Source organism: Grammomys surdaster, unplaced genomic scaffold (assembly GCF_004785775.1).
Source record: "Grammomys surdaster isolate TR1022 unplaced genomic scaffold, NIH_TR_1.0 97, whole genome shotgun sequence".
Classification (NCBI taxonomy): domain Eukaryota; kingdom Metazoa; phylum Chordata; class Mammalia; order Rodentia; family Muridae; genus Grammomys; species Grammomys surdaster.
The window spans coordinates 20,021,099-20,048,228 of NW_021604576.1; the positions used below are offsets into that span (position 1 = coordinate 20,021,099).

The following is a 27,130-nucleotide window of genomic DNA, read 5'->3' on the forward strand; positions in this document are numbered from 1 at the left end:
GGAAGCCAACTGGCCTGCTCAAACTGGCTCAGCCCTGTCCTCCTTTTTTATATAAAAAAAAGAATCATGCAATGTATTTTTATCATAATCTCTCCCACCCACCACCCACCATTCTCCTCCTTATCTGGTCATCTCATACCCAAATTTAGGCCCTTTTTCTTCTCATCCCTAATACCCTGTCACTCTGCATACCAGCACTGGGAAGATACCAACACGTGTCACCATGCTCAGGAGTTCTAGGGTTCTGAGCCCAGGTCCTCCTGTTTTTATGGCAAGCACTTTACCCATTGAGCCATGTTCAGCTCTGGTGGTACAATCTCCTATAAACTCCTTCCCTCTCCCTCTCTCAATGCATCACCTCAGTCCCCAGGAGTCATCTCTCAAATAAATTGCTTGCACCAAAGTTCTGAGGCTGGGCTTCACAACAACCGCATTTCCACAACTAGTTGTGGTTTTCTGTACTGATCTCTGGCTGCTTAACAAGGGTTCTTTCCTTTTTGTGTGTCACATGTCCAAGGAATAACTAAAGCCTATAATGTGTGCCTGTCACAGAAAATTATTCAAAACATGGAAATATCTGTACCACCAAATTTAACACAGCCATGAGAGAAGCTTCCTGAAAATAAAAATGTACCTATTTCTGCTTACTTATTTGTGTGCTAAGAACCAAAGCTTGTGCCTCATACGTACCAAACCCAGGGCGGGTGGCTAGTGCTTTATCACTGAGTTATCCCATGGCCTTTGCTTTGGTTTTTCCTTAATTTTGTTTTTTTTTTTTTTTTACTGCTTTTCTGATGATTAAACCTTTAATAGGGTTTGGGCCTGGGGATAGATTTTCTTTCCTTAATGTTTACTTGTTTCTATTGAATGCCATAATTTTTAAATCTGTTTTCTTTTTTGTTGTTGTTGTTGTTGCTGTTATAGCCACAATGCCTAGAATACTACCTGGTAGAATACAGACCAGCTACTCAATAAATATTCTTTTTGTTTGTTTGTTTGGTTTGGTTTTGAGAGACAGGGTTTCTCTGTGTAGCCTTGGCTGTCCTGGAACTCACTCTGTAGAACAGGCTGGCCTCGAACTCAGAAATCCACCTGCCTCTGCTTCCCAAGTGCTGGGACTAAAGGTGTGCGCCACCACTGCCCGGCTTGAGATTCTTTCTTATTAAGTGTGTTAATGACATTTCTTTATTGCTAGTAGTATTCCATTCACTCTGGAATGGATATATCAACAATTTTATCCCATTTTACTCTTTTTTTACTTTTAGCTTTCCAGAGTATTGGCTCTTCCACCAGAAAGCTTGATCAAGTCAATATCTGCTGTTCCAGTTTCAAAAAAAGAGTTAAGTATGCTTGAAGTAATCTCAAATTGTTGAATTTGTTGGCAATCCAATTTTACTTAACTCTTCAATTTACAGAGTAGTTCTTAAAGTTATGATTCATTATATTTCAACTTATTACCATTAGTGTCATAAAATTCCAGTTCTATTTTAAGTATTCTGTTGTGAATGTACTATCCTTTTGTTAATTATTTTCATATTTGTTAATGCTAGCAATAATTATGTCAGTCTAATCTGATTGGAATATTAGAGACTGTATAATATTTGATGCTTGAATACTATTGTACCATATTTACTGTACCTACCCCTTTGTTTGTGTTGTTTTGTTTGACTTTTCATTTGAAGACTCCCAAGTGATAGAAAATTATTGCTTAGGGCTATATAAAATCCATATTATTTTCTTAGGTATAGAGAAAAATATCTTTTTCTATATTAGGCTCATCATTTTAAACTGTTAATTTAGCATTTTGGCAAAATATTTTAGTGCTTGGACAAAATGTAGTCTACCCATGGATGTATTACCTTGGGCCACAGGGTCAAAATGTTCAAAGAAAAGAAATTGCATCTGCACTAAACATAAAGTTATTTTTCATTATCTCTGAGACAATATACTAATAACAACTACTTACACAGCATTTGCATTGTAACAGGAATTACAGCAATTTAGAGGTGATTTACAATATGGGGTACATGGAGGATGACTAGACATAGCATGCAAGGGTCCTTGAGCTTCTGCCAGCTGTAGATCTCCAAGATGTCCTGCAGAAGTCCTCTATCAGTTGTTAATAAGAAGCTTGCCGGGCTGGAGAGATGGCTCAGCGGTTAAGAGCACTGACTGCTCTTCCAGAGGTCGTGAGTTCAAATCCCAGCAACCACATGGTGGCTCACAACCATCCGTAATGAGATTGGATGCCCTCTTCTGGTGTGTCCGAAGACAGCGACAGTGTACTCATAAATAAAATAAATAAATAAATCTTTAAAAAAAAAAAAAAAAAAAAAAAAAAAAAGAAGCTTGCCACATAGGAGACTCTTAGCTCTAAGGTTTTTAATGATGGAATATAAAATTCTCAGTATCAGTGTATCCTTTGTTCCTGAATTTTATTAGAAGTTTCAGGTAAGAGGGAGGGATGAGTATTCCTCTTTTCATGATAAATAAAAGAAAAATATACAAAAGGCACAGACTAGAGACCACTGATAATCTTACTATTTTTAGTTTTGAAAATAGTGAAAATGGGGCTGGCCGGGCAGTGGTGGTGCACGCCTTTAATCCCAGCACTTGGGAGGCAGAGGCAGGCGGATTTCTGAGTTCGAGGCCAGCCTGGTCTACAGAGTGAGTTCCAGGACAGCCAAGACTACACAGAGAAACCCTGTCTCGAAAAACAAAAAAAAGGGAAAAAAAAAATGGGGCTGGGTGTGGTGGTGGATGCTTTTAATCTCAGCTCTTAGAAGTCAGAGAGTGTGAGTTTAAGACCAGCCTGGCCTATATAGTGAGTTCCAAGACAGCCAGGGCTGTGTAAAGGCCTGTCTCAAAAGAAAAAAAAAAATTAAAGAAAAGAAAAAGAGAGAAAGAAGACCTACTTTAAAGAAATCTATATGTCAGGCACTGACCACTACCACTGTGTGCATAGGGCCAGCATTCAGCACTGGGTTATGTTCATAGCTACTAGATTTCAAAGCATGGCTATTACAGCTTTTAAAAGGCTTGTTTTTCCCACTAACTTACTGTTTTAAAACAAAAGTGTAACAGGCAATCTAGTTAGAAAATTCAGGACACTTTCCCCTTGATGTTGAAATGATCCACACACGGCAGTTATGACAACCATGCTGATTAACCCAATTGAAAGTTTTAAGTTTTTTTTTTTTAACTGATGGCTAGACTAAGAATGGCTTGTGACTCTGAAAAGGCTCTTCGTGCTTAAGCCCAAGGGTGCCATCAGTGCTCAAGAGGAGTGTGTGTGTGTGTGTGTGTGTGTGTGTGGTGTGTGTGTGTTTTACTAGCCAAGCCTGATTTCTTTGCAAGACCCAGCAGTATCTTCCAGGCACTATATAATATGCTGAGACCATAGCCAATGTCATGGATGGTCCCAGAAGCCACAGCAAGATAAATGTGGCTGTTGGGGTCGAAGGCTGAGAGGTGACCAGACAGGCACAAAATACCACTGGGGACAGGATGGCTTTACTTTAGTCATTTCTTTTTTTTTTTGGTTTTTCGAAACAGGGTTTCTTTGTGTAGCTCTGGCTGTCCTGGAACTCATTCTGTAGACCAGGCTGGCCTCGAACTCAGAAATCTGCCTGCTTCTGCCTCCCAAGTGCTGGGATTAAAGGCATGCGCCACTACTCCCCGGCTAATTTTATTTTTTATTGGATTTTTTTTATATTTCAGATGTTATTCCCTTACCCCATACCCCCACCTGCTCAGTAACCCTCTATCCTAGGCCCCTACCTTTATGAGGATATGCCCTCCCACCCCCCAATTCCCACCTCCCCACCCTTGATTTCCCCCACACTGGGTGTTCAGCCTTCATGGGACCAAAGATCTCCTCTCCCAACTATGCCCAGCAGGGCCCTCCGCTCTTACATATACAGCTAAAGCCACAGATCCCTCCCTAAGTGCTCCCAGGTTGGTGGTTTAGACCCTGGGAGCTCTGGTTGGTTGGTATTATTGCTCTCCCCGTGGGGCCACAAACCCTTTCAGCCCCTTCAGTCTTCTCTCTCACTCCTCCATTGGGAACCCCATGATCAGTTCAGTGGTTAGCTGTGAACATCCACCTCTGAATATGTCAAGTTCTGGCAGACCTCTAAGGAGACAGCTATATCAGGCACCTGTCAGCATGCACTTCCTGACTTCCACATAAGCGTCTACCTTTGGTGACTGCACATGGGATGGATACCCAAGGGGAACAGTCTCCAGACGGCCCCTCCTTCAGTTTCTGTCCCACACTTTGTCTCCATATTTGCTCCCTTGAGTATTTTGTTAATCCTTCTAAGAAGGACCGAAGCACCCACACTTGGGTCTTCCTTCTTCATGAGCTTCATGTGGTCCGTGAGTTGCATCTTGGGTATTTCGAGCTTTCTGGCTTATATCCAATTATCAGTGAGTGCATACCATGTGGGTTTTTTTTGTGTGTGTGTGTGATTGAATTATCTCACTCGGGATGATATTTTCTAGTTCCATGCATTTACCTAAGAATATCTCGAGTTTATTGTTTTTAACAGCTGAGTAATATTCCATTGTTTCTCTTAAAACAAAAAAGAAAAAAATAGACCCAAGAAATTTCATTGGATTTTTAATTAATTTTTTTTATATAATGCTTTTTTTTTTTTTTTTTGGTTTTTTGAGACAGGGTTTCTCTGTGTAGCCCTGGCTGTCCTGCAACTCACTCTGTAGACCAGGCTAGCTTCAAACTGAGAAACCCACCTGCCTCTGCCTCCCAAGTGCTGGGATTAAAAGCGTGCGCCACCACTGCCCGGCTATATAATGCATTTTTATTTTTAGATCATAATTTGATTATATTTCTCCTTTCCTGTCCTCCTTCTCTGTCCAGTTTGTCGTATCCATTGGTGTCATCCTTAATTAGCTCCTGTTTGGTCAGTCATGTCAGTGAGGCTTTATTTGTGTAGTGTCTGGCATTACTAGGAGCAATTTCACAGCAAACTCTCTGACCCTCTGGTTCATATGTTCTTTTTGCCTCATCTTCTGCAATGCTCTCTGAGCCTTTCATGCAGAAGTGTTTTGTAGATGTACCTGTTAGAACTGCATATAATACATTTTGATCATATTCTTTCTCCCACCCAATTCTGCCCAGATCCTTTCCAATGTCCCTACTCGCCTAACTTCTATCCCTGTCTCTCTAAAAAACAAAAACAGAACAAACAAAAAACCAATAAAACAAAAAATACTAAACAGAAGCAAAGGCCCAGAAAAAAAATTCAGAGTCTGTTTTGTGTTGGCAGCTACTCCTGGTCATGGGCCCACCCTGTTTTGGGGTTGATGTACCCAGTGACACTCCATGGGGGTTTCCCTTTCCCAGAAGGCATCAGTTGCATATAACTTCTTATTAGCATTGGTATTTTGTGCCCACCTCCCAAGAAACTTCTTAATGGTCATGTTGAGTTTAAGTTTTGTAATGTGATGTTGACCAAAAACCATACAGAAATTTTTAGGTATTCCTATGAGTCGGCCACGTGTGCCCCTCCCATGTATATTCTTTTATGAGAATGACACGTGGGCTAGACAAGCAATGACATAACATGCTTAGCTCTCTGTTTAATACCAGAAGATGTCACTGTATGTAATTGTGCAGTTATTAAATAACCTGAATTGTCACACCCACAGAAAACTCTGTAGAGATATGATGAGCCATTCTCAGGTAACTCTCCAAACTGTGAAGTCTTTTTTCCAAATTTGTCTTCTTTTTCTTGTATGGTGAGGTTAACTTGACTTTTTTGTTTTGTTTTTCTCAATGAGACTACAAGTACTGTTTTTTTTGTTTGTTTGTTTGTTTGTTTTTAATTTATTTATTTATTATATATGAATACACTGTAGCTGTCTTCAGACACACCAGAAGAGGGCATCAGATCTCATTACAGATGGTTGTGAGCCACCATGTGGTTGCTGGGATTTGAACTCAGGACCTCTGGAAGAGCAGTCAGTGCTCTTAACCACTGAGCCATCTCTCCAGCCCCTACAAGTACTGTTTTAATGACTGGATACATTTCTTTGATTCGGTTTCTCTCATGCAAATGATTGTTCCTTTAGTTGGTTCCACTGTAGTTTATAATAGTTTTAACCATAATTTAATGAAAAGTACAAATAGCTGTTCCCATATCTCTAGGGCACAACTGAGTGTTATATAATACATTCTTTTTTCTTTTTCTTCTTTTTTTTTTTTTTTTTTTTTTTTCTCGAGACAGGGTTTCTCTGTATAGCCCTGGCTGTCCTGGAACTCACTCTGTAGAACAGGCTGGCCTCGAACTCAGAAATCCACCTGCCTCTGCCTCCCAAGTGCTGGGACTAAAGGCGTGCACCACCACCACCTGGCCATTCTTTTTTCCTCATGTTGAAATGTAAAACCATTTCAAAACATTTTTGTAGCTGGGCTGTTGTGGCACATGCCTTTAATGCCAGCACTCTGGAGGCAGAGGCAGGCGAATCTCTATTCTGTATGAGTTCCAGGACAGCCAAAGCTATACAGAGAAACTGTGACTTGAAAAACCAAACCAACCAACCAACCAAAGAAACAAACAAAAAGACACAAACAAAAAAACATCTTGCTCTTGTTATTTGGACAGTTATATACAAACATTTAGAGTAAGGGAAGCAGGTTCATATAAGATGTTGAAAGACTTGGGCTTTTATCAATCTGCTTACTAGTTGCGTTTAATTTGCCAGATATCTTTGTCTGTTTCAAAGATAAAGATCTATACTTAGGTAATATGCAAGAATTTTATAAAATAACCAAAAACTTAAAAGTTATAAGTAAATAAAAAGTTTTGTGTTTCTTGGCTTTTAATTTCAAAGGTATTCATGAAGAATGCACAGATAATGTTTCTATAACAACTCTTTCCCCTTTCAATGTTTATCTTTAGAGAAGTGGCAGATTTTCAGCTTTCTGTGGATTCCTTACTAGAAGACAACAATCACAAGTCACAGCTAGACACTCAAGATCAAGCCAGGAGACTGGCAGAGAAGGTATTTTATCTGTAAATTATAATAAGCTTAGCTCTGCTCTACAGGCGACTTCAGCTATAATGAACCAAATGCAGTTTCTCTGTGTAAGACATCTTGTAAAATGTTTCAGTTCAATTTAGCTGTATGCTATGAGGTTAAATGGTTTTCAGAGTAGTTGTAAAGAATTCCTTTTGTTGTAATGTACTTTCTGTTGCTGTGGTAAATATGACCAAAGGTGACTTAGAGAGGAAAGGGTTCATTTGCATAGGTAGCAGTCCCTCACTGAGGGAAGTCAACACAGGAGCTTAAGCAATAACTGAAGCAGATACTCTTGCCGTTTGGCTCTCAGGCTCCTGCTTAGCTTGTCTGTTTATACAGCTGAGGCCCACTTACCCAGGGATGGTGCCACCTACAGTGGGCTGGACCCTCCCACATAGTCATCAATCAAGAAAGTTCCTCACACACAGGGTCATGGGACAGTATGGACAGTGAGGTTCCTTTCCTAAGTGACTAGGTTTATGTCAGGTACACAATAAAAACTCATTAGCACACTTCATGTACTAACATTGTTTAGTTAGTGGTTTGTTTTTTTTCTTTTTCTTTCTTTCTTTTTCTTTTTTTTTCTTTTTTTTTTTTTTTTTTTTTTTTTTTTTTGGTTTTTCGAGACAGGGTTTCTCTGTATAGCCTTGGCTGTCCTGGAACTCACTCTGTAGACCAGGCTGGCCTCGAACTCAGAAATCCACCTGCCTCTGCCTCCCAAGTGCTGGGATTAAAGGCGTGCACCACCACTGCCTGGTAGTGGTTTGTTTTTTATTAGCCACAGGACTGAAATGTCAATTAATTACATTTTATAGATTGAAACTGTATAAATTTTTGTTTTTTTGTTTGTTTGCTTGGTTGGTTTAGTTTGGTTTCGGTTTTCCAAGACAAGGTTTCTCTGTGTAGTCCTGAGTGTTGCTCTGTAGACCAGGCTAGCCTTGAACTTAAAGATCCACCTGTCTCTGCCTCCCGAGTGCTGGAATTAAAGGTGTGCATGACCATCACTCAGCAAAACTGTATAAGCTTTTAAAGACAGATTTACTTACTCCCCTGCAGCTGGAGTTAGACAGTTGTGAGTACTAGCAATAGAACCTGGGTGCTCTGGAAGACCAGTCAGTGAATGCTCTTAAGATCTGAGCCATCTCCTCAGCCCCCTGGATAAAGGTTTGAGTCTAGGAAAACAAACTTGATATATTAGAACAGTGGGTTGCAAGTTTCTGAAAAGAGCACTAAAAATATGAGGAGAAATAATGTATATGGAAGGATGGCAGAGAAGTTGTCGTTAGATGAGTTAGTAAACTTTCTGTATTTCTAAGTTCTTTCTCATAGGTAGAATAGATTGAGTGAATGACCAAATCTAAATTGTTTACTTCAGACCCTGACATAAAGAATGTTGGAAAAGGGTTTTGTTTGTTTTTAATTTTTTATTAATAAGGTTATATGTTGCTTGAAGAACTCTTAAAAAATTGAAACCATGAAAATCACTATTGAGAAAATATGTGTATTTAAAAAATGACTGCTACAGGAGCTTTGGCAACAGAGTACTAGTGGTTTCATTATATGATCACCTGCTTTTTGGTGGGTCTTTTTTTTTTTTTTTTTTGGTTTTGGTTTTCTTAAAGTCAGGATGTATACCTGGAGTAAAATTAATCTAATTACGATATTTAACCACTCCGTGTCTTTTAAGTTCTCAGAGCTAGAGATTGGTTGTTCTTCAGTGACAGCAGGCATCTAGTTGCATAACTATCTAAAGGTTTGAATGAACACATGCACGGCAAACAGACTCTTTTTTTTTTTTAAAGATTTATTTATTTTATGTGTGTGAGTACACTGTGGCTGTCTTCAGACAAGCCAGAAGAGGGCATCAGATCTTATTACAGATGGATGGAGCCACCATGTGGTTGCTGGGAATTGAACTCAGGACCTCTGGAAGAGCAGTCAGTGCTCTTAACCACTGAGCCAGCTCTCCAGCCCCGCAAACAGACTCTTTCAGGCTTCATTCTATGTGCTGGTGCAATTCCTTTAACAGTAGGTCCTGACACAATGTCCTATTTATGGCTTCCATGAAAGGTAAAAAAGATAAAGTGTTCGCTGTATGATAGATGTGGAAATTTGAGGTAAATGAACAGGAAAAGGGAGGGAGCAATTGAACAGCATTGTAGTGAGGAAAAAAGAAAAGAAAATGTGTTTGTGTACGTAGGATGTGGAACAGAAAACACTGGCTAAGCCTCTGGTCCATCTGTAATGCCTGAGAACTGATTCACCTGCTGTCTTGTGAGCCAATTTTGTGCTGTTAGAACTATGTGTCTCATTAGGTCGGTTCTAGAATGTAACCTGCTTTATCTGATTCATTCTTTTTCAGCTTAAGTGTGATACGGTAGTGACAGCCATCAGTGCTGGTCCAAGGACTCTAAATTTCAAAATAAACAGAGAATTATTAACAAAGGTAAGAATGGTATATAGCCTAGTCTTTGTGCTTTCTCAATGTGTTAGCCACATCTTAGCTCTGGAACTTGTTACTCCTCCTCAAAACTCATGCACATACGATTGATTCCTTAGTCTGGACTACAACCTTCAAGTTTTATATTATTTTCTTGGTTTTTTTTTTTTTCAAACTGCCAGCGTTCAAATCCACAGCCTTTGATATGCATAAACAAGCACTGTACTGTGGTTACTTCCCCAGCCCCTGACAGTCACCTGCTGACCTTTGGGCTGTCTCAGTTCTGCTAGGCTCCTCCTTACAGCAATGGCTTTTGCTGTTTCACACTTACGTTACCACTGCCACCTGTGTTCTCAACGCTAATTCACTTCTGGGTTTATGGCGTCTGTCTTTCCCACTGTTCTGTCTCCATGTTTTGATTGAGTGGCTGATGCATCATAGATGCCAGAGGAATCTATGAATGGGCTCTTTGTGAAGAGAAGTACATTAGTTTCTATTCCCTGGTAATGTATGATTTATTGAAGCATAAGGCATCAACTGTAGAAACCATGCAGTCACTTTTTCCTTTACTAAAACGGTGAATATCAAAGTAAAAAGATTGTTAATTCAGTGAGAATTTAAAATGTCAGAGATGCCAAAATCAAGATGGCCTGGAAGAATGGAGAAAATCTCTCAAAGGAGTTAAATCTCACTCAACACATCAGAGAACAGGTGGTCCTGGATAAATCATTACATGAAACCTTTAAGTCAAGTTCATTTTGTTCAATGTTTTAACATTATAATGCATACTTTGGTCTATTTTATTTTAAAGAAATATAGCTCACTGTTAGGTTGTTGAGGCTTAGTAAATATGGCAGTCCTGAATTGAAAAATAATTATAAAGACAAAAGTTCTCTGTCAGTGTTCTAAGTTACAAGGGACAATTGGAGAAAGAGACACTGCAAGGTGTAGTAGGCTTAGCAAAAGCAGCAGGGGGATCTGCTGGACTCTGCTGGACTGACCACCGAGCAGCTTCCCAGAAGTCCCCTACACACCAAAGTCTCTTATCTGATCTACGAGTTGGCTTAAGCAACTACCTGAGTAAACACAGCCATTAAAAGAATTCCAGGTTTGCCAGGAATGTCTTATGACTAAGGTCATGCAAAGGCTCTGAAATTCCCAAGGAAGAATTTCTCATAAATCTCTGATAACAATCACTGCTTATTCACGAGAGATGGTAGCTTTCAAGGCTAAGTGGTCATCCCTCCAGAGTAGACTGCCAGGTGCAATGGCTCTTGCAGAGAATCTCTGAATGTGGACTCTTTCAAGAATGATGATTATTAGATTTATATGCCGGGCAGTGGTGGCGCACGCCTTTAATCCCAGCACTTGGGAGGCAGAGGCAGGCGAATTTCTGGGTTTGAGGCCAGCCTGGTCTACAGAGTGAGTTCCAGGATAGCCAGGGCTACACAGAGAAACCCTGTCTCGAAAAACCAAAAAAAAAAAAGATTCATATATATATATATATGTATGTATGTATGTATGTATGTATGTACACTGTCTCTGTCTTCAGACATACCAAAGAGGGCATTAGTACTCTTAATCTCTGAGCCATTGCTCTGGCCCTCAAGGATTACTTTTAATCTCATGCCTTTGCTCCTCGGTACTTAACTTCTGAGTAGTTAATATTTTTTTCCAGATCATTGGGATTTTATTTTTTCAGTCATCTTTCATTCTGAAGTTTGTCAGCTAGTCAAAATCCACCCCACAGATGAGGACATTTATTTTGAGTTTGTTAAAGTGGTACCTACAACCTGTTAGTGTACTTATCTCCCAGGGCCTACTACACTTCCAGCAGGATCTCAACATAAGGCCCAAGTCAGCCTCAAGCACAGACTTCTTCTGAAATCATCCCATGGCAATTCACTAAGCTTATCATTTTTCACTTTTAAGTGATGCTTTTATAGTTATTATCTGATTTATAGAAATGAATCTTGCCAAATGTGCCTTTCATACTTTTAGCCCTTGGCAGCTATCTTGTCCTTCTTTTGTTTTTCCTTATGTTGGAGGGGAAAGGGGTAGAATTTTACCTTTAAAGCTACTTTAGCTGAAAGAAATAAGGTGTATATTTCCAGGAAAAATACATGTTTATGTAATAATTTAAAATTTCAATGCCCATGAACTTTATACTTTATTTCAATTAAGAAACTGTAGAATTTTGCCTAATTTGAGATGTCCAGTTGTATTGGTTACTACTAATATTTCCATGGCTAGATGAAGTAGAACATCCATAATGGTGTAAAGAACTCTCTCTTATTTGGGTACCACAGTTAACACTTGCCAATAGCTGCATCTATTGATGCTTAGATGATTTAAATCAAGTTCTATTTGCATTTTTAAAAATACAGACAAAAACTTATTTTCTTTTATTTAATTTGGTTTTTTTGCGGGATAAGAGGTATTTATTCATTTATTTATTTATTTATTTATTTTTATTGGATATTTTATTTACATTTCAGATGTGATCCCCTTCCCCCATTTCCCCCCGACCCAGGAACCCCCTATCGCATCCCCCCTCCTCCTGTTTCTATGAAGATGTGCCCCCACCCACCCACTCTTGAATTCCCCCACACTCAACATCTAGCCTTCAGGAGATCAAGGACCTCATCTCCCACCTTTGCCCGACAAGGCCATCCTCCCCTACATATGCAGCTGAAACCATGGGTCCCTCCCTATGTGGTCCCAGGCTGGTGGTTTAGACCTGGGAGCTCTGGTTGGTTAAAACCTTACTTTCTTAGGTATAAATGAAAAATCCATCGTGAATAAAATCACATTTTTTTAAATTTGCAAATCCAACTTTGCATACTCTACCAAGAGGAAGAGGAACTGTTTTCACTAAATAAGTTTTGCTTATAGGTAGTAAATACATTCAAGCCGCATTTATTTTATGTACTCATAGAAATAGTGATTTTACTACTAAAAATTGACCAGGCAAGTTGGTAGTGGCAAATTTTTTAGAGTCCTGCTGACAGGCCAGAGAGCAGTCAACCAATAGAGTTAGAAAAGTGAAAAGACTTAAGTCATCATAGGAAGGACAATGACAGACAGAGTAACAGCCAATTGGAGTATCCATTAAACTCCAATAACAGAAAGTGCAAAGACTTCATTTCTGAGTATTTACATGAGTACATCTTACATTTTAACTTGCATATTGATAAATATATTGGGTTCTAGTGCTCTTATCTATTGGAACATGATGGACCAATAGTACATCCTAGACGTTTTGAAGTTAAATAATGTTCATTTGTAATTGATAGCTTCTATAAAAGAGAAAGTTTTCTTCAAAGGTGTGGCGCTCAGCGCTTCCCTGGATGACCACACACCAGAGAGTGCACAGGCAGCATTGATTAGACTCATGGGGTAAAAACAGAACAGAGAGTCAGGGCCTTACTGTGTAGCCTAGCCGAGAACTCAGGTTTGTCCTGTCTTGGCCTTCTCAGTGGCTGGAGTTACAAGCATGCACCATTCGCCTTGCCGCATTTCTTGACTTATATTAACTAATTTTTGATAATAAAATTCTTGCCATACACTACATTTTTAAGGCCCCAGATGAAGTTGGCAATGCAGATTCAACAAGAGTAAAAACAATACTTTATAACAGTAGTTTGGAGCGATGGCACTAAGTACTTGTTCTTTCACAGGATCCAGATTCAATTCCTAGCACCATCTGTGGCATTATCTCCCAGGGACCCTGCCTACTCTTTTGGCCTCTCCAAGCAACAGGAACCATGTGGTCCTCTAGTGTACATGTGTACTACTCATACAAATAAAAAAATTAAAATTACACATATCTAAGAGAATCTTAAAAACAAATAGAAATCTGCATAAAACCAGGCATTGTAACCTATACAAAAATGAACTCTGAACTATGCTGTAGTTCTGTGTTACTAAATAAAAGTTAACTTACAACTTGTTATGGAAGTTCCCATCAGGTTTTATCTTCCATTTGTACAGTCAACAGGCATTTAACTTCATTCTCTTATTTGTCTACCAGCTCTACTTGGTGTCTTGAGTTAGCATAGAAGCAACAATAGCAGTCATGCAGTAACTGATTAGCACATTCACCTGACTGGGAGAAGATTTGCTGTTTGAGTTCTTATCTCATATCCCAGGCTGGCCTTGAGCCAGAGGTGAGGCCAGTGATGACTTTGAATTTCTGACCTTTCACACCCTGGGGGCCAGGTTTACAGGTGTGCACCAGCACAGTTCTGGGATTGACACACGAAGATCTGTTCATGTGAGGAAAGTGCTCCTATCAACTATTAGGATCTTAGGAAAACTAACCTCAGCTCTTCTCTCCTCATTTATGAGTATAGTGCTCACCTCTGAAGCTGTTGTGAGGATTAAATGAGTTAATAATATAAAACCCTCCTCCTGCCGGGCGGTGGTGGCGCACGCCTTTAATCCCAGCACTTGGGAGGCAGAGGCAGGCGGATTTCTGAGTTCGAGGCCAGCCTGGTCTACAGAGTGAGTTCCAGGACAGCCAGAACTACATAGAGATAACCTGTCTCGAAAAACCAAAAAGATAAAATAAAATAAATAAAAAAATAAAATAAAACCCTCCTCCCTGTCTTTGTAACACAGTCTTCAGTCAGTAACTGATTTGATCCTGCTTTTGGCTCTGGTATTACTCTTTCCCTGGAACTTTTGGCAGTTAGCCTAACCTCACGAAGCTATCAGTGGTTATTGTACTATTGTGTAGACTAAATTTACAGTTCCAGAGTAGCCCATCACACTATCTCACGTTGTAAGTGCTCTGAGAGGACTAAGCAACAGTGATGCTGTGATGTTGGTACTAGACCTACTGCTGCTGCTGCTGCTGCTGCTGCTGCTGCTGCTGCTGACAGTTCTGCACAATTCTAAGCTCCATAATTAGAATGAACAAGTTAACAACCTTTAGTTTTTAGTATATACCGGCTAGGATTATTTATTGATTTATTATTACTAAATCCCACTCCTATTTTTTCAGGCAGTGTTGCAACAAGTAACCGAAGATGGCTCTAAATATGGGTTAAAAAGTGAGCTTTTCTCAGATCTCACCCAGAAGAGAATTGTGGTTGAATTCAGGTAAGTGACTGTTGATCTTATGTGCTGATTAACCCCATGATAGGACAGATAAGATTATACCTTGGTGATTGAGTTTTCACTGATGGATCAGTCACTAAACCACGAATAAAAAAAAAATCACAAAAATCAGTATTTTATGAATTTTATGGTTTTGCCTTTTCCTTTTTTTGGACAGAATCTCCAGCGGTCCAGGCTGTCCTTGAACTGGAGGTGTAGCCAGTGATGACCTTGAACTTGTGAGCTTGCACCTCCTGAGTGCTGGGTTTATAGGCGTGCACCACTACACCACATTTATGCAGAGCTAGGCTTGGAACACAAAGACTTGTGAGGTGCATGCTGCAGCACCTGTGTCAGGGAAATACTTTGTGGAGTCCGTTCTCTCCCTTGGCTTTTATTTGCGTGCTGAGAATTGAACACAGATTGCCAGGCTTGCTTGGCAAGCCACTTTACTATCTTGCCAGCCCAATTCCTATGGTTGGTTGGTTGGTTTGTTTTTAGGAACTAGTTTTTCACTTTAGTTCATTTGTAAAGCAGAACAGTATAGTTTACTACTATATTAAGAGATTTGCCGGGCAGTGGTGACACATGCCTTTAATCCCAGCACTTGGGAGGCAGAGGCAGGTGGATTTCTGAGTTCAAGGCCAGCCTGGTCTACAGAATGAGTTCCAGGACAGCCAGGGCTACACAGAGAAACCCTGTCTCAAAAAAACAAAAAACCAAAACAAAAAAAAAAAAGTTTTAACATAATTGGATAACTAAAGAACAAAGCCTTGCAATTGTAATTAGATAATTTTTATTAACAGAAAAATAACTTCAAGAATTTTTTTGTTTTAATTTTTAGTTTTATTGTATATGTGAGGTAGGAATATGTGTGTGTATGTATAATACAGGTTCATAAATTATGGTATTGTGCATATGGAGGTCAGAGGACAACACCCATGGGTGTATACCTAGCCTACCGTGTCTGAGAACAGAGTTTCTTGTTTGCCTCTGTGTGTGCCACACTAGTTGGCCTGTGTGCTTTCAAGGATTTTCCCTTACTTGCCTCCTGTCTGCCACAAGAGCACTGGGATTACATCCGATACCACACCCCGCTTTTGCATGGGCTCTGGGAGTACAGGTAGGTTCCTCTCATTGTGTGACAAGGATACTTTGTCCGATCTATAATCAGTAGCCCTTTGGGGGTTTGGTTTGGTTTTTTGTTTGTTTGTTTGTTTGTTTGTTTTTCAAAAAACAAGCTAAAGTTTAGAGTTTCTCTGTGTATCTCTGGCTGTCCTGGAACTCACTCTGTAGACCGGGCTGGCCCCAAATTCAGAAATCTGCCTGTCTCTGAATCCTGAATGCTGGGATTAAAGATGTATACCACCACACCCCCAAGTTTTTAATTTGTTTCTACATAGTCTTCAGATAAATCTCTAATACATTATAAATAAAACCATCTAATACTTAAACTGTCATCAAATAATAAAAAATGTAAAGAAAACATTGATAACTAATATCTTCACAGTGTAGCTGACTAGTTGTTCAAGAAAATTACCAGAGGTATTTATCTTCCAAAAGATGAGGAATCGTAATGAACTACTTTCCCGCTTAGAAAGATAGGACTCCCTAGAGCCCTTTTTCTTCTTCATTTATTTCTGAGGATAGTATGGATGCACATGAATGTACACATGTACTATGAAGACCAGATGTCAACTTTTGGCATTTCCTCAGGTGGTGGTCCTCAAGTACATTCACCTTGATTTTGAGATAGCTTCCCTCACTTGGCCTAGAACTCACCGATTAGGCCACCATGGCTGTCAGTTATCTACCTAGTATACACTTTTTTCTTCCTCTTCAGCACTGATATTACAGCAGCAGTAGCCAAGCCTAGCCTTTGAACACGGGTTCTGGAGATCAAATTCAGGGCCACATGCTTCGTGGGCAAGCAGCTTTACTACTGAGCTATCTCACGAGCCCTCTCTGACATTTTTAAAAAGCTAGGGAAGTGTCTTGTGTTTGCTCCCTCATTTTGTTCCTTAGGTACGTTTTTAAAATTTAGTTATGGTTACAAATTGAACAGTAAGAACAAGGCTTTTCCAAATTGCACATGTACTCTGTACTTAGATTCTATTAAGGGCAGATGCTAGAAGACTTAAAACTGTTTGAAACTGAGGCTGACTGCTGAGATGATCACCCTGCCCACAGGTCAGGCACGCGTCTTTGTTCAGTCTGTGCAATGTAATCATAGCATTTAAAACTGAGTTTAGAGACTTGTTTGTATGACAAAGAGAAAGTGGACTTTAAACAACCCCTTACATTGAAGAACAAGCACACTAAGGAGCAGTCACCGTCATGGTGGACATGCTGTGTCATGATGGGCATACTGTGTGGTGCAGAGCTCACATGTGTGTTCAGAACCAAGGCTGCAGTGAGGTTCTGCAGTGCAGGACAGCAAGCAGTGCTGGAAACACTGCAGATCCATTATGTGTTTGATCCTAAACAAGCCTTCTGAAACTTCTACTCCAACCTCTTTTTGCCCAAGAAGTTGAAATTTTTTAACTTACATTTATTTGTTTGTATGTGTGTGAGAGAGCACCTGTATGCTGCGACATACAGGAGGTCATGCATGGAGGTCAGAGGACACATCATGTGGGGACTCAGGTGATCAGGCTTGTCAGCAGGCAAGCCTGACCTTTACTGAGCTGTCTTACTGGCACTGCCTAAGAATTTTTTAAAAACCTTGGGCATATAGGTAAATAAAATATAAAATAGGAATATAAATTAAAGTGATAACATCATAATTTATTTTAGAATAGTAACTTATATAAAACTTATACCATTTGGTATTTTGCATGCTAATATAACAAACATGTATATTTTTATAAGAAGAATTAAACATTAGCTTAATGTTTGATACTATAAGACATAGAGTTTCTCTCTAGCATGTTTATCTTCTCGATCTTAAAATGATTTGTTTCATAAGTGTGCCATTTCTGAATATCTGACTACATTATGGATCACAGGATCAATAACTGTTGGTCAGTAATAAGGTGGTTCTTTTCAAATTCGAATTCATCCTCACTGTTACTGAATAGTCAAAAGCCCTGCTCCCTAGCTATGCCAGCCTACGGACAGACGTTATCTTACATTATTAGCTCATTCTCAAAACTTTAGTTATTGAAATAAGAAAATATTCTTGCAATTTTTGCAGTTCACCTAATATTGCCAAAAAATTTCATGTTGGACACTTGCGCTCCACCATCATAGGTAAGTAGTCCCTGCAACAGGGAGGACTAAGCAAGCCTTCGGTGACGTGCATAGAATGCAGTGTAATGGTCGAGCGTTTAAATGAAAAGGAAGAAAAGGGCCCTCCCAAGTGAAAAGTTATGTGAACATAATGCTTAGTAAAGGTTGCACTAAATTGGAAAATGGGTTTACAGGTTAAAAACAAAATTTATTTGAACAGAAAAAGACTCAGAAATCAGAAACAATGGTATGTGTGTAGTAATTTTTTGTTGTTGTTGTTGTTTGTTTGTTTTGTTTTTGTTTTTCGAGACAGGATTTCTTTGTGTAGTGCTGGCTGTCCTGGAACTCACTCTGTAGACCAGGCTGGCCTCAAACCCAGAAATCTGCCTGCCTCTGCCTCCCAAGTACTGAGATTAAAGGCGTGCGCCACCACTGCCCAGTGTGTGTTGTAATTTTTAACTGTTATGCTTATGGAAAACTGAAAGAGGCAAAAAATAAAAATTAGTCACAAATTATTTCTGTGGGATTGGCAGAAATATTTCAGATTTTTTTTTGTTCACATATTTTTTTTTGTATTAGATAAATTCACTCTCAGCACTTAATGGTAATTTTCAAGACTAAAAATTTCCATAAGATATTTTAGGAATACTAAAATTAGGAATACTAAAACTACTTCATAGTTGTAAAGCTTCATCGTGTGTGTGTGTGTGTGTGTGTGTGTGTGTGTGTGTGTGTGTGTACACAAGTGTACATGAATGCAAAGCATCAGATGCCTTAGAGTTAGAGTTGCAGATATTTGTGAGCTTCCTGATGCAGGAGCTTGGAACCAAACTTGGGTCTTCTGGAAGACCAGCAAATAATCTTCATTGCTAGGCCACTTTTCTAGCCCCTCTAAATGCCATATGCCTTAATTACTAAGATTCAGTTGTTTTGTCTTCAGAGTTAGCTAAGAATAGAAATTAACGTGTTTCTGAGTACCAGTATTGATGCTGTTGAAAATTCTCTTCTCATGAAAATTATGGGAACCTTCGGAATACTATCTCTCTTAAGTAATTCCTTACTTCATATCCATATGCAAGTAAACACATTATGAATGCTTTAATAGGAAAGACTGAGTTTTTTTTTTGTTTTGGGGTTTTGTTTGTTTGTTTGTTTGTTTTTTGTGTTTTTTCGGGACAGGGCTTCTCTGTGTAGCCCTGGCTGCCCTGGAACTCACTCTGTAGACCAGGCTGGCCTTGAACTCAGAAATCCATCTTCCTCTGCCTCCCAAGTGCTGGGATTAAAGGCATGCGCCACCACCGCCCTGGCAAGACTGAGTTTTATTAAATATAAAAATTTTAGTCAAAATAGAAGTTAGAAATAGAAGATAGAAAATCTCATAACTTGATAATAGAGAAGTACAAAGCTTTAAAGCCAAAAATGGATAACTAATATAAGATTATATTTTATTTATGACTAGGAAATTTTATAGCAAATCTAAAAGAAGCTTTAGGACATCAAGTAACAAGAATAAATTACATTGGAGATTGGGGCATGCAGTTTGGTAAGTATGTTTGACATGCTTTTCATTTTATTATATGGCTTAATTATTTCAAGTACTATGTCACTTGGTCATCTGTATGGAATGTAGACAATCCCTATTGGATTAAACAATGTAATATATCTGTGATGCTGGGAATTGAACCTGGGGTCTCATGTATACCTAGTACATGTACGACCCTAATCTGTGTCTGCCTATCAACTTACGTACGCTATATAAATCTCACCATATAATTAATTGGCAAATTTAGAGCCAATTACCTAATAAATTACCTAATAAATTAATTTACCTAATAAATTAGTATACTTAACACATACATTAAGCCTTTAATAAAGAAGCTTACCTTTATTGGTTAAACGTAGAAATGAATAAACAGAGAAAAATGTCTCTACCTATGTATTCCAGTCTTGGCCATACCTTGCCATTTTTAAATTCATGAGCTCCACCACCCTACCCCACCACACCCACACCCAGACCATCCTATAAGACTTGGGATCTGTTACTATATGAGTGAGTAGCTCAGAGGTCAAACAAAGTGTGATGCTCTTGCCTTCTCTTGAACTCTCCATTGGAGTAGGTGGAGGTCCAAAGGAAACAAAAGGAAAGGGTGAGACCCAAAGAGCTGCATGCCATAAATCATGTCTAAGGTCACTCACAGTTTATTCAGAAAAACTGTGGTTCATAGAACCCAGTCACATAGGTATGAGGAGGGCGAGGCAGGTGGAGTTGTTATGGTTGTGAGGGACTGCTTGCACACTGCATACAATCTTGTGTTGGTTTGTAGATCGAGCTGTACTGCTATATTCTGTGACAGAGAGATGTGGTCTTTGCATAGCACCACATTCCTAAAAGGCAGCTCTTCTCTGTAAAAGTGTGATTTATCCTCCTGTCCCCAAGCTCCCAAAATAATGACTCTGAGACTCCAATTATGTTTACAGATAGCTTGGCTATACACTTTGGCTGTTCTCCAACTAGCTTGTTTATTAGTCATCCCCTTATGCTATCCTAATTCTGTCACGTGGCTGGTTACCTCAGCTCCCATGCTTCTGTCCTCCTCCATGTTCCTGGGCAAGTCCCTGTGCTTCTCTCTCTATCCACTGCCAGATGTCCCAGCTCTTGTTTTCTGCCTCAGCTCATTGGCCATGAGCTTTTTATTGACAGGTGATACGTAGATTCTCTGCACACTCCCCAGCTAGGGTTTTTGTTGTAGCACTCTGTGTGCTCTTTTCCCCCACAAGACATTAATTTCTTGAGGGTATAGGCTATGCCTTAATTATTTTAGTATCCACTCAGTGGTGAATGACTCTGCTTACAGTGCTAATAGCAAAGCTAAGTGATATTGTGAGCCTTCTCCAAAAGCATATAGTTTGCAAAGAAGCTTTTTCATAACAGATTTATCATGACCTTATGAATAGTATTATGTCAGTTATTAAAAACTGGAAGACAACATGTAGAAGAATGCAAATCGATCCATTCTTATCTCCTTGTACAAAGCTAAAGTCCAAGTGGATAAAGGACCTCCACATAAAGCCAGATACACTGAAACTAATAGAAGAGAAGGTGGGGAAGAACCTCGAATACTTGGGCACAGGGGAAAAGTTCCTGAACAGAACACCAATGGCTTATGCTCTAAGATCAAGAATTGGCAAATGGGACTTTATAAAATTGCAAAGTTTCTGTAAGGCAAAGGACACTGTCAATAGGACAAAACAGCAACCAACAGATTGGGAAAAGATCTTTATCAATCCCACATCCGATAGAGGGCTAATGTCCAATATATACAAAGAACTCAAGAAATTAGACTCCAGAAAACCAAATACCCCTATTAAAAATGGGGTACAGAGCTAAACAAAGAAGACTCAACTGAGGAAACTTGAATGGCCGAAAAGTACCTAAAGAAATGTTCAGCATCCTTAGTCATCAGGGAAATGCAAATCAAAACAACCCTGAGAATCTACCTCACACCATTCAGAATGGCTAAGATCAAAAACTCAGGTGATAGCAGATGCTGGTGAGGATGTGGAGAAAGAGGAACACTCCTCCATTGTTGGTGGGATTGCAAGATGGTACAACCACTTTGGAAATCAGTCTGGCGGCTCCTCAGAAAATTGGACATAGCATTAACTGAGGTCCCAGCTATACCACTCCTGGGCATATACCCAGAAGATGCTCTAACATATAATAAGGACATATGCTCCACTATGTTCATAGCAGCCTTATTTATAATAGCTAGAAGCTGGAAAGAACCCAGATGTCCTTCAACTGAGGAACGGATACAAAAAATGTGGTATATTTACACAATGGAGTATTACTCAGATATTAAAAACAATGAATTCGAGAAATCCTTAGGTAAATGGATGGTACTAGAAAATATCATCCTGAATGAGGTAAGCCAATCACAAAAGAACACACATGGTATTCATTCACTGATAGTTAGATATTAGCCCAAAAGCTTGAAATACCCAAGATGCAACTCACAGACCACATGAAGCTCATGAAGAAGAAAGACCAAGTGTAGGTGCTTCAGTCCTTCTTAGAAGGATTAACAAAATACTCAAGGGAGCAAATATGGAGACAAAGTGTGGGACAGAAACTGAAGGAGGGGCCGACTGGAGACTGTTTCACCTGGGTATCCATCCCTTGTGCAGTTACCAAAGGTAGATGCTGATGTGGATGCCAGGAAGTGCATGTTGACAGGAGCCTGATATAGCTGTCTCCTGAGAGGTCTGCCAGAACTTGACATATTCAGAGGTGGATGTTCACAGCTAACCATTGAGCTGATCATGGGGTTCCCAATGGAGGAGTGAGAGAGAAGACTGAAGAAGCTGAAAGGGTTTGTGGCCCCACGGGGAGAACAATAATACCAACCAACCAGAGCTCCCAGGGTCTAAACCACCAGCCTGGGAGCTCAGCTGTATATGTAGGGGAGGATGGCCTTGTCAGGCATTGGTGGAAGAGGAGATCCTTGGTCCCATGAAGGTTGGTCACCCAGTGTGGGGGAAATCGAGGGTGGGGAGGTAGGAGTTGGGGGGTGGGAGGGCACATCCTCATAAAAGCAGGAGGAGGGGGGCTAGGATAGAGGGTTACTGAGCGGGGGGGATGGAGTAAGGGGATAACATCTGAAATGTAAATAAAATATCCAATTTAAAAAAAAATGTAAACCATTTGAAAAAAAAAAAAATGTGCCGGGGGGTGGTGCACGACTTTAATCCCAGCACTTGGGAGGCAGAAGCAGGCGGATTTCTGAGTTCGAGGCCAGCCTGGTCTACAGAGTGAGTTCTAGGACAGCCCAGGCTATAAAGAGAAGCCCTGTCTCGAAAAACCAAAAAAAAAAAAAAAGAAAAAGAAAAGAAATGTTTCCAAACCTTATAAATAGAGTTTAAACCTGTTCATAGTCTGCTCACTATAGAAGACACCGACATGTTCTCTGTTTCAGAAATCCACTGACTGCTGTCAGTCTACAGCAGCTGGTAGTCAAAGGTTTAAACTCTGGGTGCATCAAGACTTCCTAGATAGCATCCACTGTTTATTCCTTTGACTGGTCTAAACATGTCACAGCAACAGCAGTGTGTGACAAGCAGTCACCAGATTCTGACTACAGGGTTTTCAGTAGTATTTTTCTAGAAAGGAATTCTGTAAGTAATGATCTGCCAGCTTCCCAGTACAGCCATTATTGTAGGATTAACATTCTTTCAGCTCTCCCATTTGAGAGTTGGCACATGATTGCTGTTCACAGAACTAGCTTTTCAACATGTATCAGACTCATATTTTAGCTGGCCTCAAATTCAGAAATCTGCCTGCCTCTGCCTCCCAAGTGCTGGGATTATAGGTGTGCACCACCACCACCACCCAGCTGTATTTATCCTTTTAGACTATTATGGTCATCTTTTAGCTGTGTTTATTAAGAATATAAATATTTACAATCCTCCAAAGTTTAAATCCTCATTTAGTAATTTTTGAAAGTTCAAACTAATAGTATGCCTGAACATCACTGACTGATAAACTATACCTGTCTAGTTGTATTAGTTTTCTTTTATTAGACCCAAACACCTTGTTAGAAACAAAGAATAATCTTGGTTTCACCCAACAAAGCACACATCTAAAACAAAAGCTACCTAGCAAGACAATATTTTTGTAAAAATGGTACACCAGAACCCAAACTAGACTAGTGAACACATTGCCAAAATGGCCTCTTTTACCCCTTACTGTGTGTCTTATCCCATTGGTGGGGGTTCAGTTTCACAATCCAATGTAATTAGCTAATTAACATAAAGGGGAAATGTGAACCTTGGGCCGACTACCTTTGGTAGGATTAATCCTTTTCACACATATCTGACAAAAGAAACCTAAGTAAAGAGATGTTTATTTTGGCTTCTGATTTAAGAAGGCATATAGTCCATGGTGTTGGGGAAGGCACTGAAGCGGGAATGGGGAGTAGCTGGCCGTGCTGTTTTTGCAATCAGGATGCAGAGTACAGATAGAAAGGAGAGCCAGGCTAGAGAACTGCAAGGCCTGTATCCCTTCCCAAGAGCTACTTCGTCTTGCAAGACTACCTCTGTAAGGTAAAGATTCCACAGCTCCAGCAGCTGGGGACTGAGCTTATAGGGACATGTTTGCACATTTTAGATTTTTGCCTTTTGTTTATTATTTTTCAGTTATTTCAAAACAGATGTAACACATAGCCATTCTTACCTTTATTTTAATAAATACAAGGTTAAAAAAGTTTAAAATCACTTCTCAACAGTGCTTTTTAGTATATCAGTATAATTTTGAGTGTCTAGTACCTCACAAAGTAGCTGTTCAATAAACGTTTGGAGTATGTGATTCAATGTTTTGTTTTTAATATGTCATTTTATAAGATATGCCTTCTGCAAAGTTTATATCTGTATAAAAGATAAAATGTTTATATATATAATATATATTAAATAAAATATTTATATATAATATATATTTGCAATAGTTCTCAGGATATATAGTTGAGTGGTTCATCTTTTTATAGAATTATACCTGTTTCTCACCATGACTGTTCTCTACTATATTATTTTGTAATTTTTATTCATTCGTTATCTTGACAGGTTTGCTGGGAACTGGTTTCCAGCTGTTTGGCTATGAAGAGAAACTCCAGGCCAATCCTTTACAGCATCTCTTTGATGTAAGTTGGCTAGATATATACCATAATAGGCATGTTCCCACTAAAGGATGACTTGGGGACACAGTTTTCCCTCACTGTACATGTACCCTAAACCACCTTAGGGTAGATAAGCTTTTCTGTTCTTCATTTCTAGATATACTTGATTATAAAGTATCTAAGTTTGATTGTTGTCAGGGGCAGGGAAACTTATACTGTTGTTTCAGGAGAGGTAGATGTGTAAACAAATTCAGGTTTGGGGAATAGAAGATTCTAAGGTTACTAGGTGCATTTCTGTTTTGTTTTGTTTGTTTGTTTGTTTGTTTGTTTTGGTTTTTCGAGACAGGGTTTCTCTGTGTAGCCCTGGCTGTCCTGGAACTCACTCTGTAGACCAGGCTGTCCTTGAACTCAGAAATCCACCTGCCTCTGCCTCCCAAGTGCTGAGATTAAAGGTATGCACCACCACTGCCTGGCAGGAGAACTCTTTCTAAGCACAAATTGTAAGCTTTCTGCTTTGTGACTGAGCAATGTGATTAGCTCCTGTTGCCATGAACCACAACAGCTTCCTTAAGCTGCTTGTATCAGGACATTTTATCACAGCCAACAGCAGTAACTAAGAGACACATGACATGGCAAGTACTTTTCTAACTGAGATGTCTCCTTAGCCCCTCGGAGCCCATCTGCTTATTCATTACCTCACTGTGCTGCATCCTCTGCAAAGTTGCTTTACTTATAATTACTACATGCCAAGGATGCTCCCCAGTGTGCTCAGGTTAGTTCACAGGCTTTCTGACGGCCATCTCAGAAGCAGCAGATGTGTATGTTTTCTTGTCATTTATTTAAAAGAACAATAGTAACATCCTGAGGCATGACACAGCATTGAACAAATGAGTTTGTTTGTTTACATTATAACTGTGAGTTCCTAATGAGGTAAAAATTAAGTGCATTCAAAGACAGAAGACACGAGAATATAGATGAATGGGTCTATGGTGCCAACCTTATGCTGATCATTTGTGGCATTTGTCAACTTGACACCTCAGCACTCCTAAGAATGATCAGAGGGTAACATTAAAAATCCTACACCGGGGGCTGGAGAGATGGCTCAGTGGTTAAGAGCACTGACTGCTCTTTCAGAGGTCTTGAGTTCAATTCCCAGCAACCACATGGTGACTCACAGCCATCAGAGGGACAATGTACTCATATACTGTAAATAAGCCTTAAAAACCACATAGGTGGGAGAGGAGATCCTTGGTCCTATGAAGGCTGGACCCCAAGTACGGGGGAATTCGAGGGTGGGGAAGAGGGAGTTGGGGGGTAGGTGGGGCACATCTTCATAGAAGCAGTAGGAGGGGGGATGGGATGGGGGTTCCTGGGCAGGGGGTGGGGGGGTGGGTACAAATAGGGTAAGGGGATAACATCTGAAATGTAAATAAAATATCCAATTAAAAAGAAAAAAAAAACAGTTCCAGGACAGCCAGGGCCATACAGATAAACCCTGTCTCAAAAATCAAAAACAAAAACAAAAAAAACAAAGTAAAAAAAAGAAACCCAAAAAACCCTATACCAAGAAGTTAACTGTGCCCAAGTGACTAATGGTTGCAGAGACATATTTTAAAGGATTGGAATAAGAAAGGGTTTCCACTTCCCTTAGTTGTGTGCACTTTATAATAAAGAGTGGCAATAATGCTCTTAGTGGACTTTCAAACAAAAGTCATGCGGTGTTTGGCAATTCCAACATCAGAACTCTTAAAAGGGGAAGGTTAGTACCCTCTTAAGGAAGTTGGATATGCTTAGTTTGTTCTTTACTAGATAAAAATCTAATTTTTACATACTGATGATAGAAATAAAGTTGTAGTTTCATTCTCAAAAACAGTATACTATGCTATGCTGTCTTACATACAACCACAATTTAAAATTTCCTTTTTATTCTCTGGAATGTAAATGTGCCTAAAAAGAAAAAGAAGCTGTCTCCAAAATTCACACTTTCTAAAATAAAGGATTTATATTAATTATAAATTTAAATTGTAAATATTTCAGAATTATATGTATATGGGAAAAGAAACTAATTGCAAACTGTTGACAATTCTAATTTTACAGTTATTTATAGGCAATTTGTAAAATACTTAGTAATATTTCTATATTTGTACATTTATAAAATATTTGTATATATACAAATAGTGATTTGGTTATCACCACTTACCAGATACTTTAAAATGTAGTAAGAGTTTTTGTTTCATTTTGATTTATATTTTTTTAGGAAAATATTTCTAATAGTTTTTTCTAGAAGCATTCACATCAATAGATTGTTTTATTTTATTAAAATGTTAATGTAAAATAAAGGATTTGATTGACATTTGGGGCATGTACCTCACTCATATTCACCCTGTCGTTATACTCTGTGATTGCTTCCCTCACATATCCTTTCGTCTCCAAAATGACCCCTTCCATTCTGTATTCGAGAAAGCATATAGTATTTGTCCTTTTTTCCTGGTGCTTCTCTCAGTAGATCCCTTTCTGCTTGTAGAGAATCTCACTTCTTTCATAGTATTATATTTAACTATATATGCAATTAACCTAGTAGAAGAATCATTAGATGAGTGGAGAGAGAGAGAGAGAGAGAGAGAGAGAGAGAGAGAGAGAG

At 39.3% G+C, this 27,130-nt stretch overlaps 1 protein-coding gene across 1 annotated transcript in view; it reads left to right on the forward strand.

The window, feature by feature from the left end:
• Rars2 (arginyl-tRNA synthetase 2, mitochondrial) overlaps positions 1-27,130 on the forward strand; it is a 47,620-nt gene that overhangs the window by 2,181 nt on the left and 18,309 nt on the right. Inside the window, exons 2-8 of the mRNA XM_028780893.1 lie at positions 1,266-1,339; positions 6,927-7,029; positions 9,410-9,493; positions 14,496-14,593; positions 17,787-17,842; positions 19,281-19,364; positions 24,437-24,513. Of these exons, the coding sequence (XP_028636726.1) occupies positions 1,266-1,339; positions 6,927-7,029; positions 9,410-9,493; positions 14,496-14,593; positions 17,787-17,842; positions 19,281-19,364; positions 24,437-24,513 (576 nt within the window). The remainder of the gene's footprint in view (positions 1-1,265; positions 1,340-6,926; positions 7,030-9,409; positions 9,494-14,495; positions 14,594-17,786; positions 17,843-19,280; positions 19,365-24,436; positions 24,514-27,130) is intronic.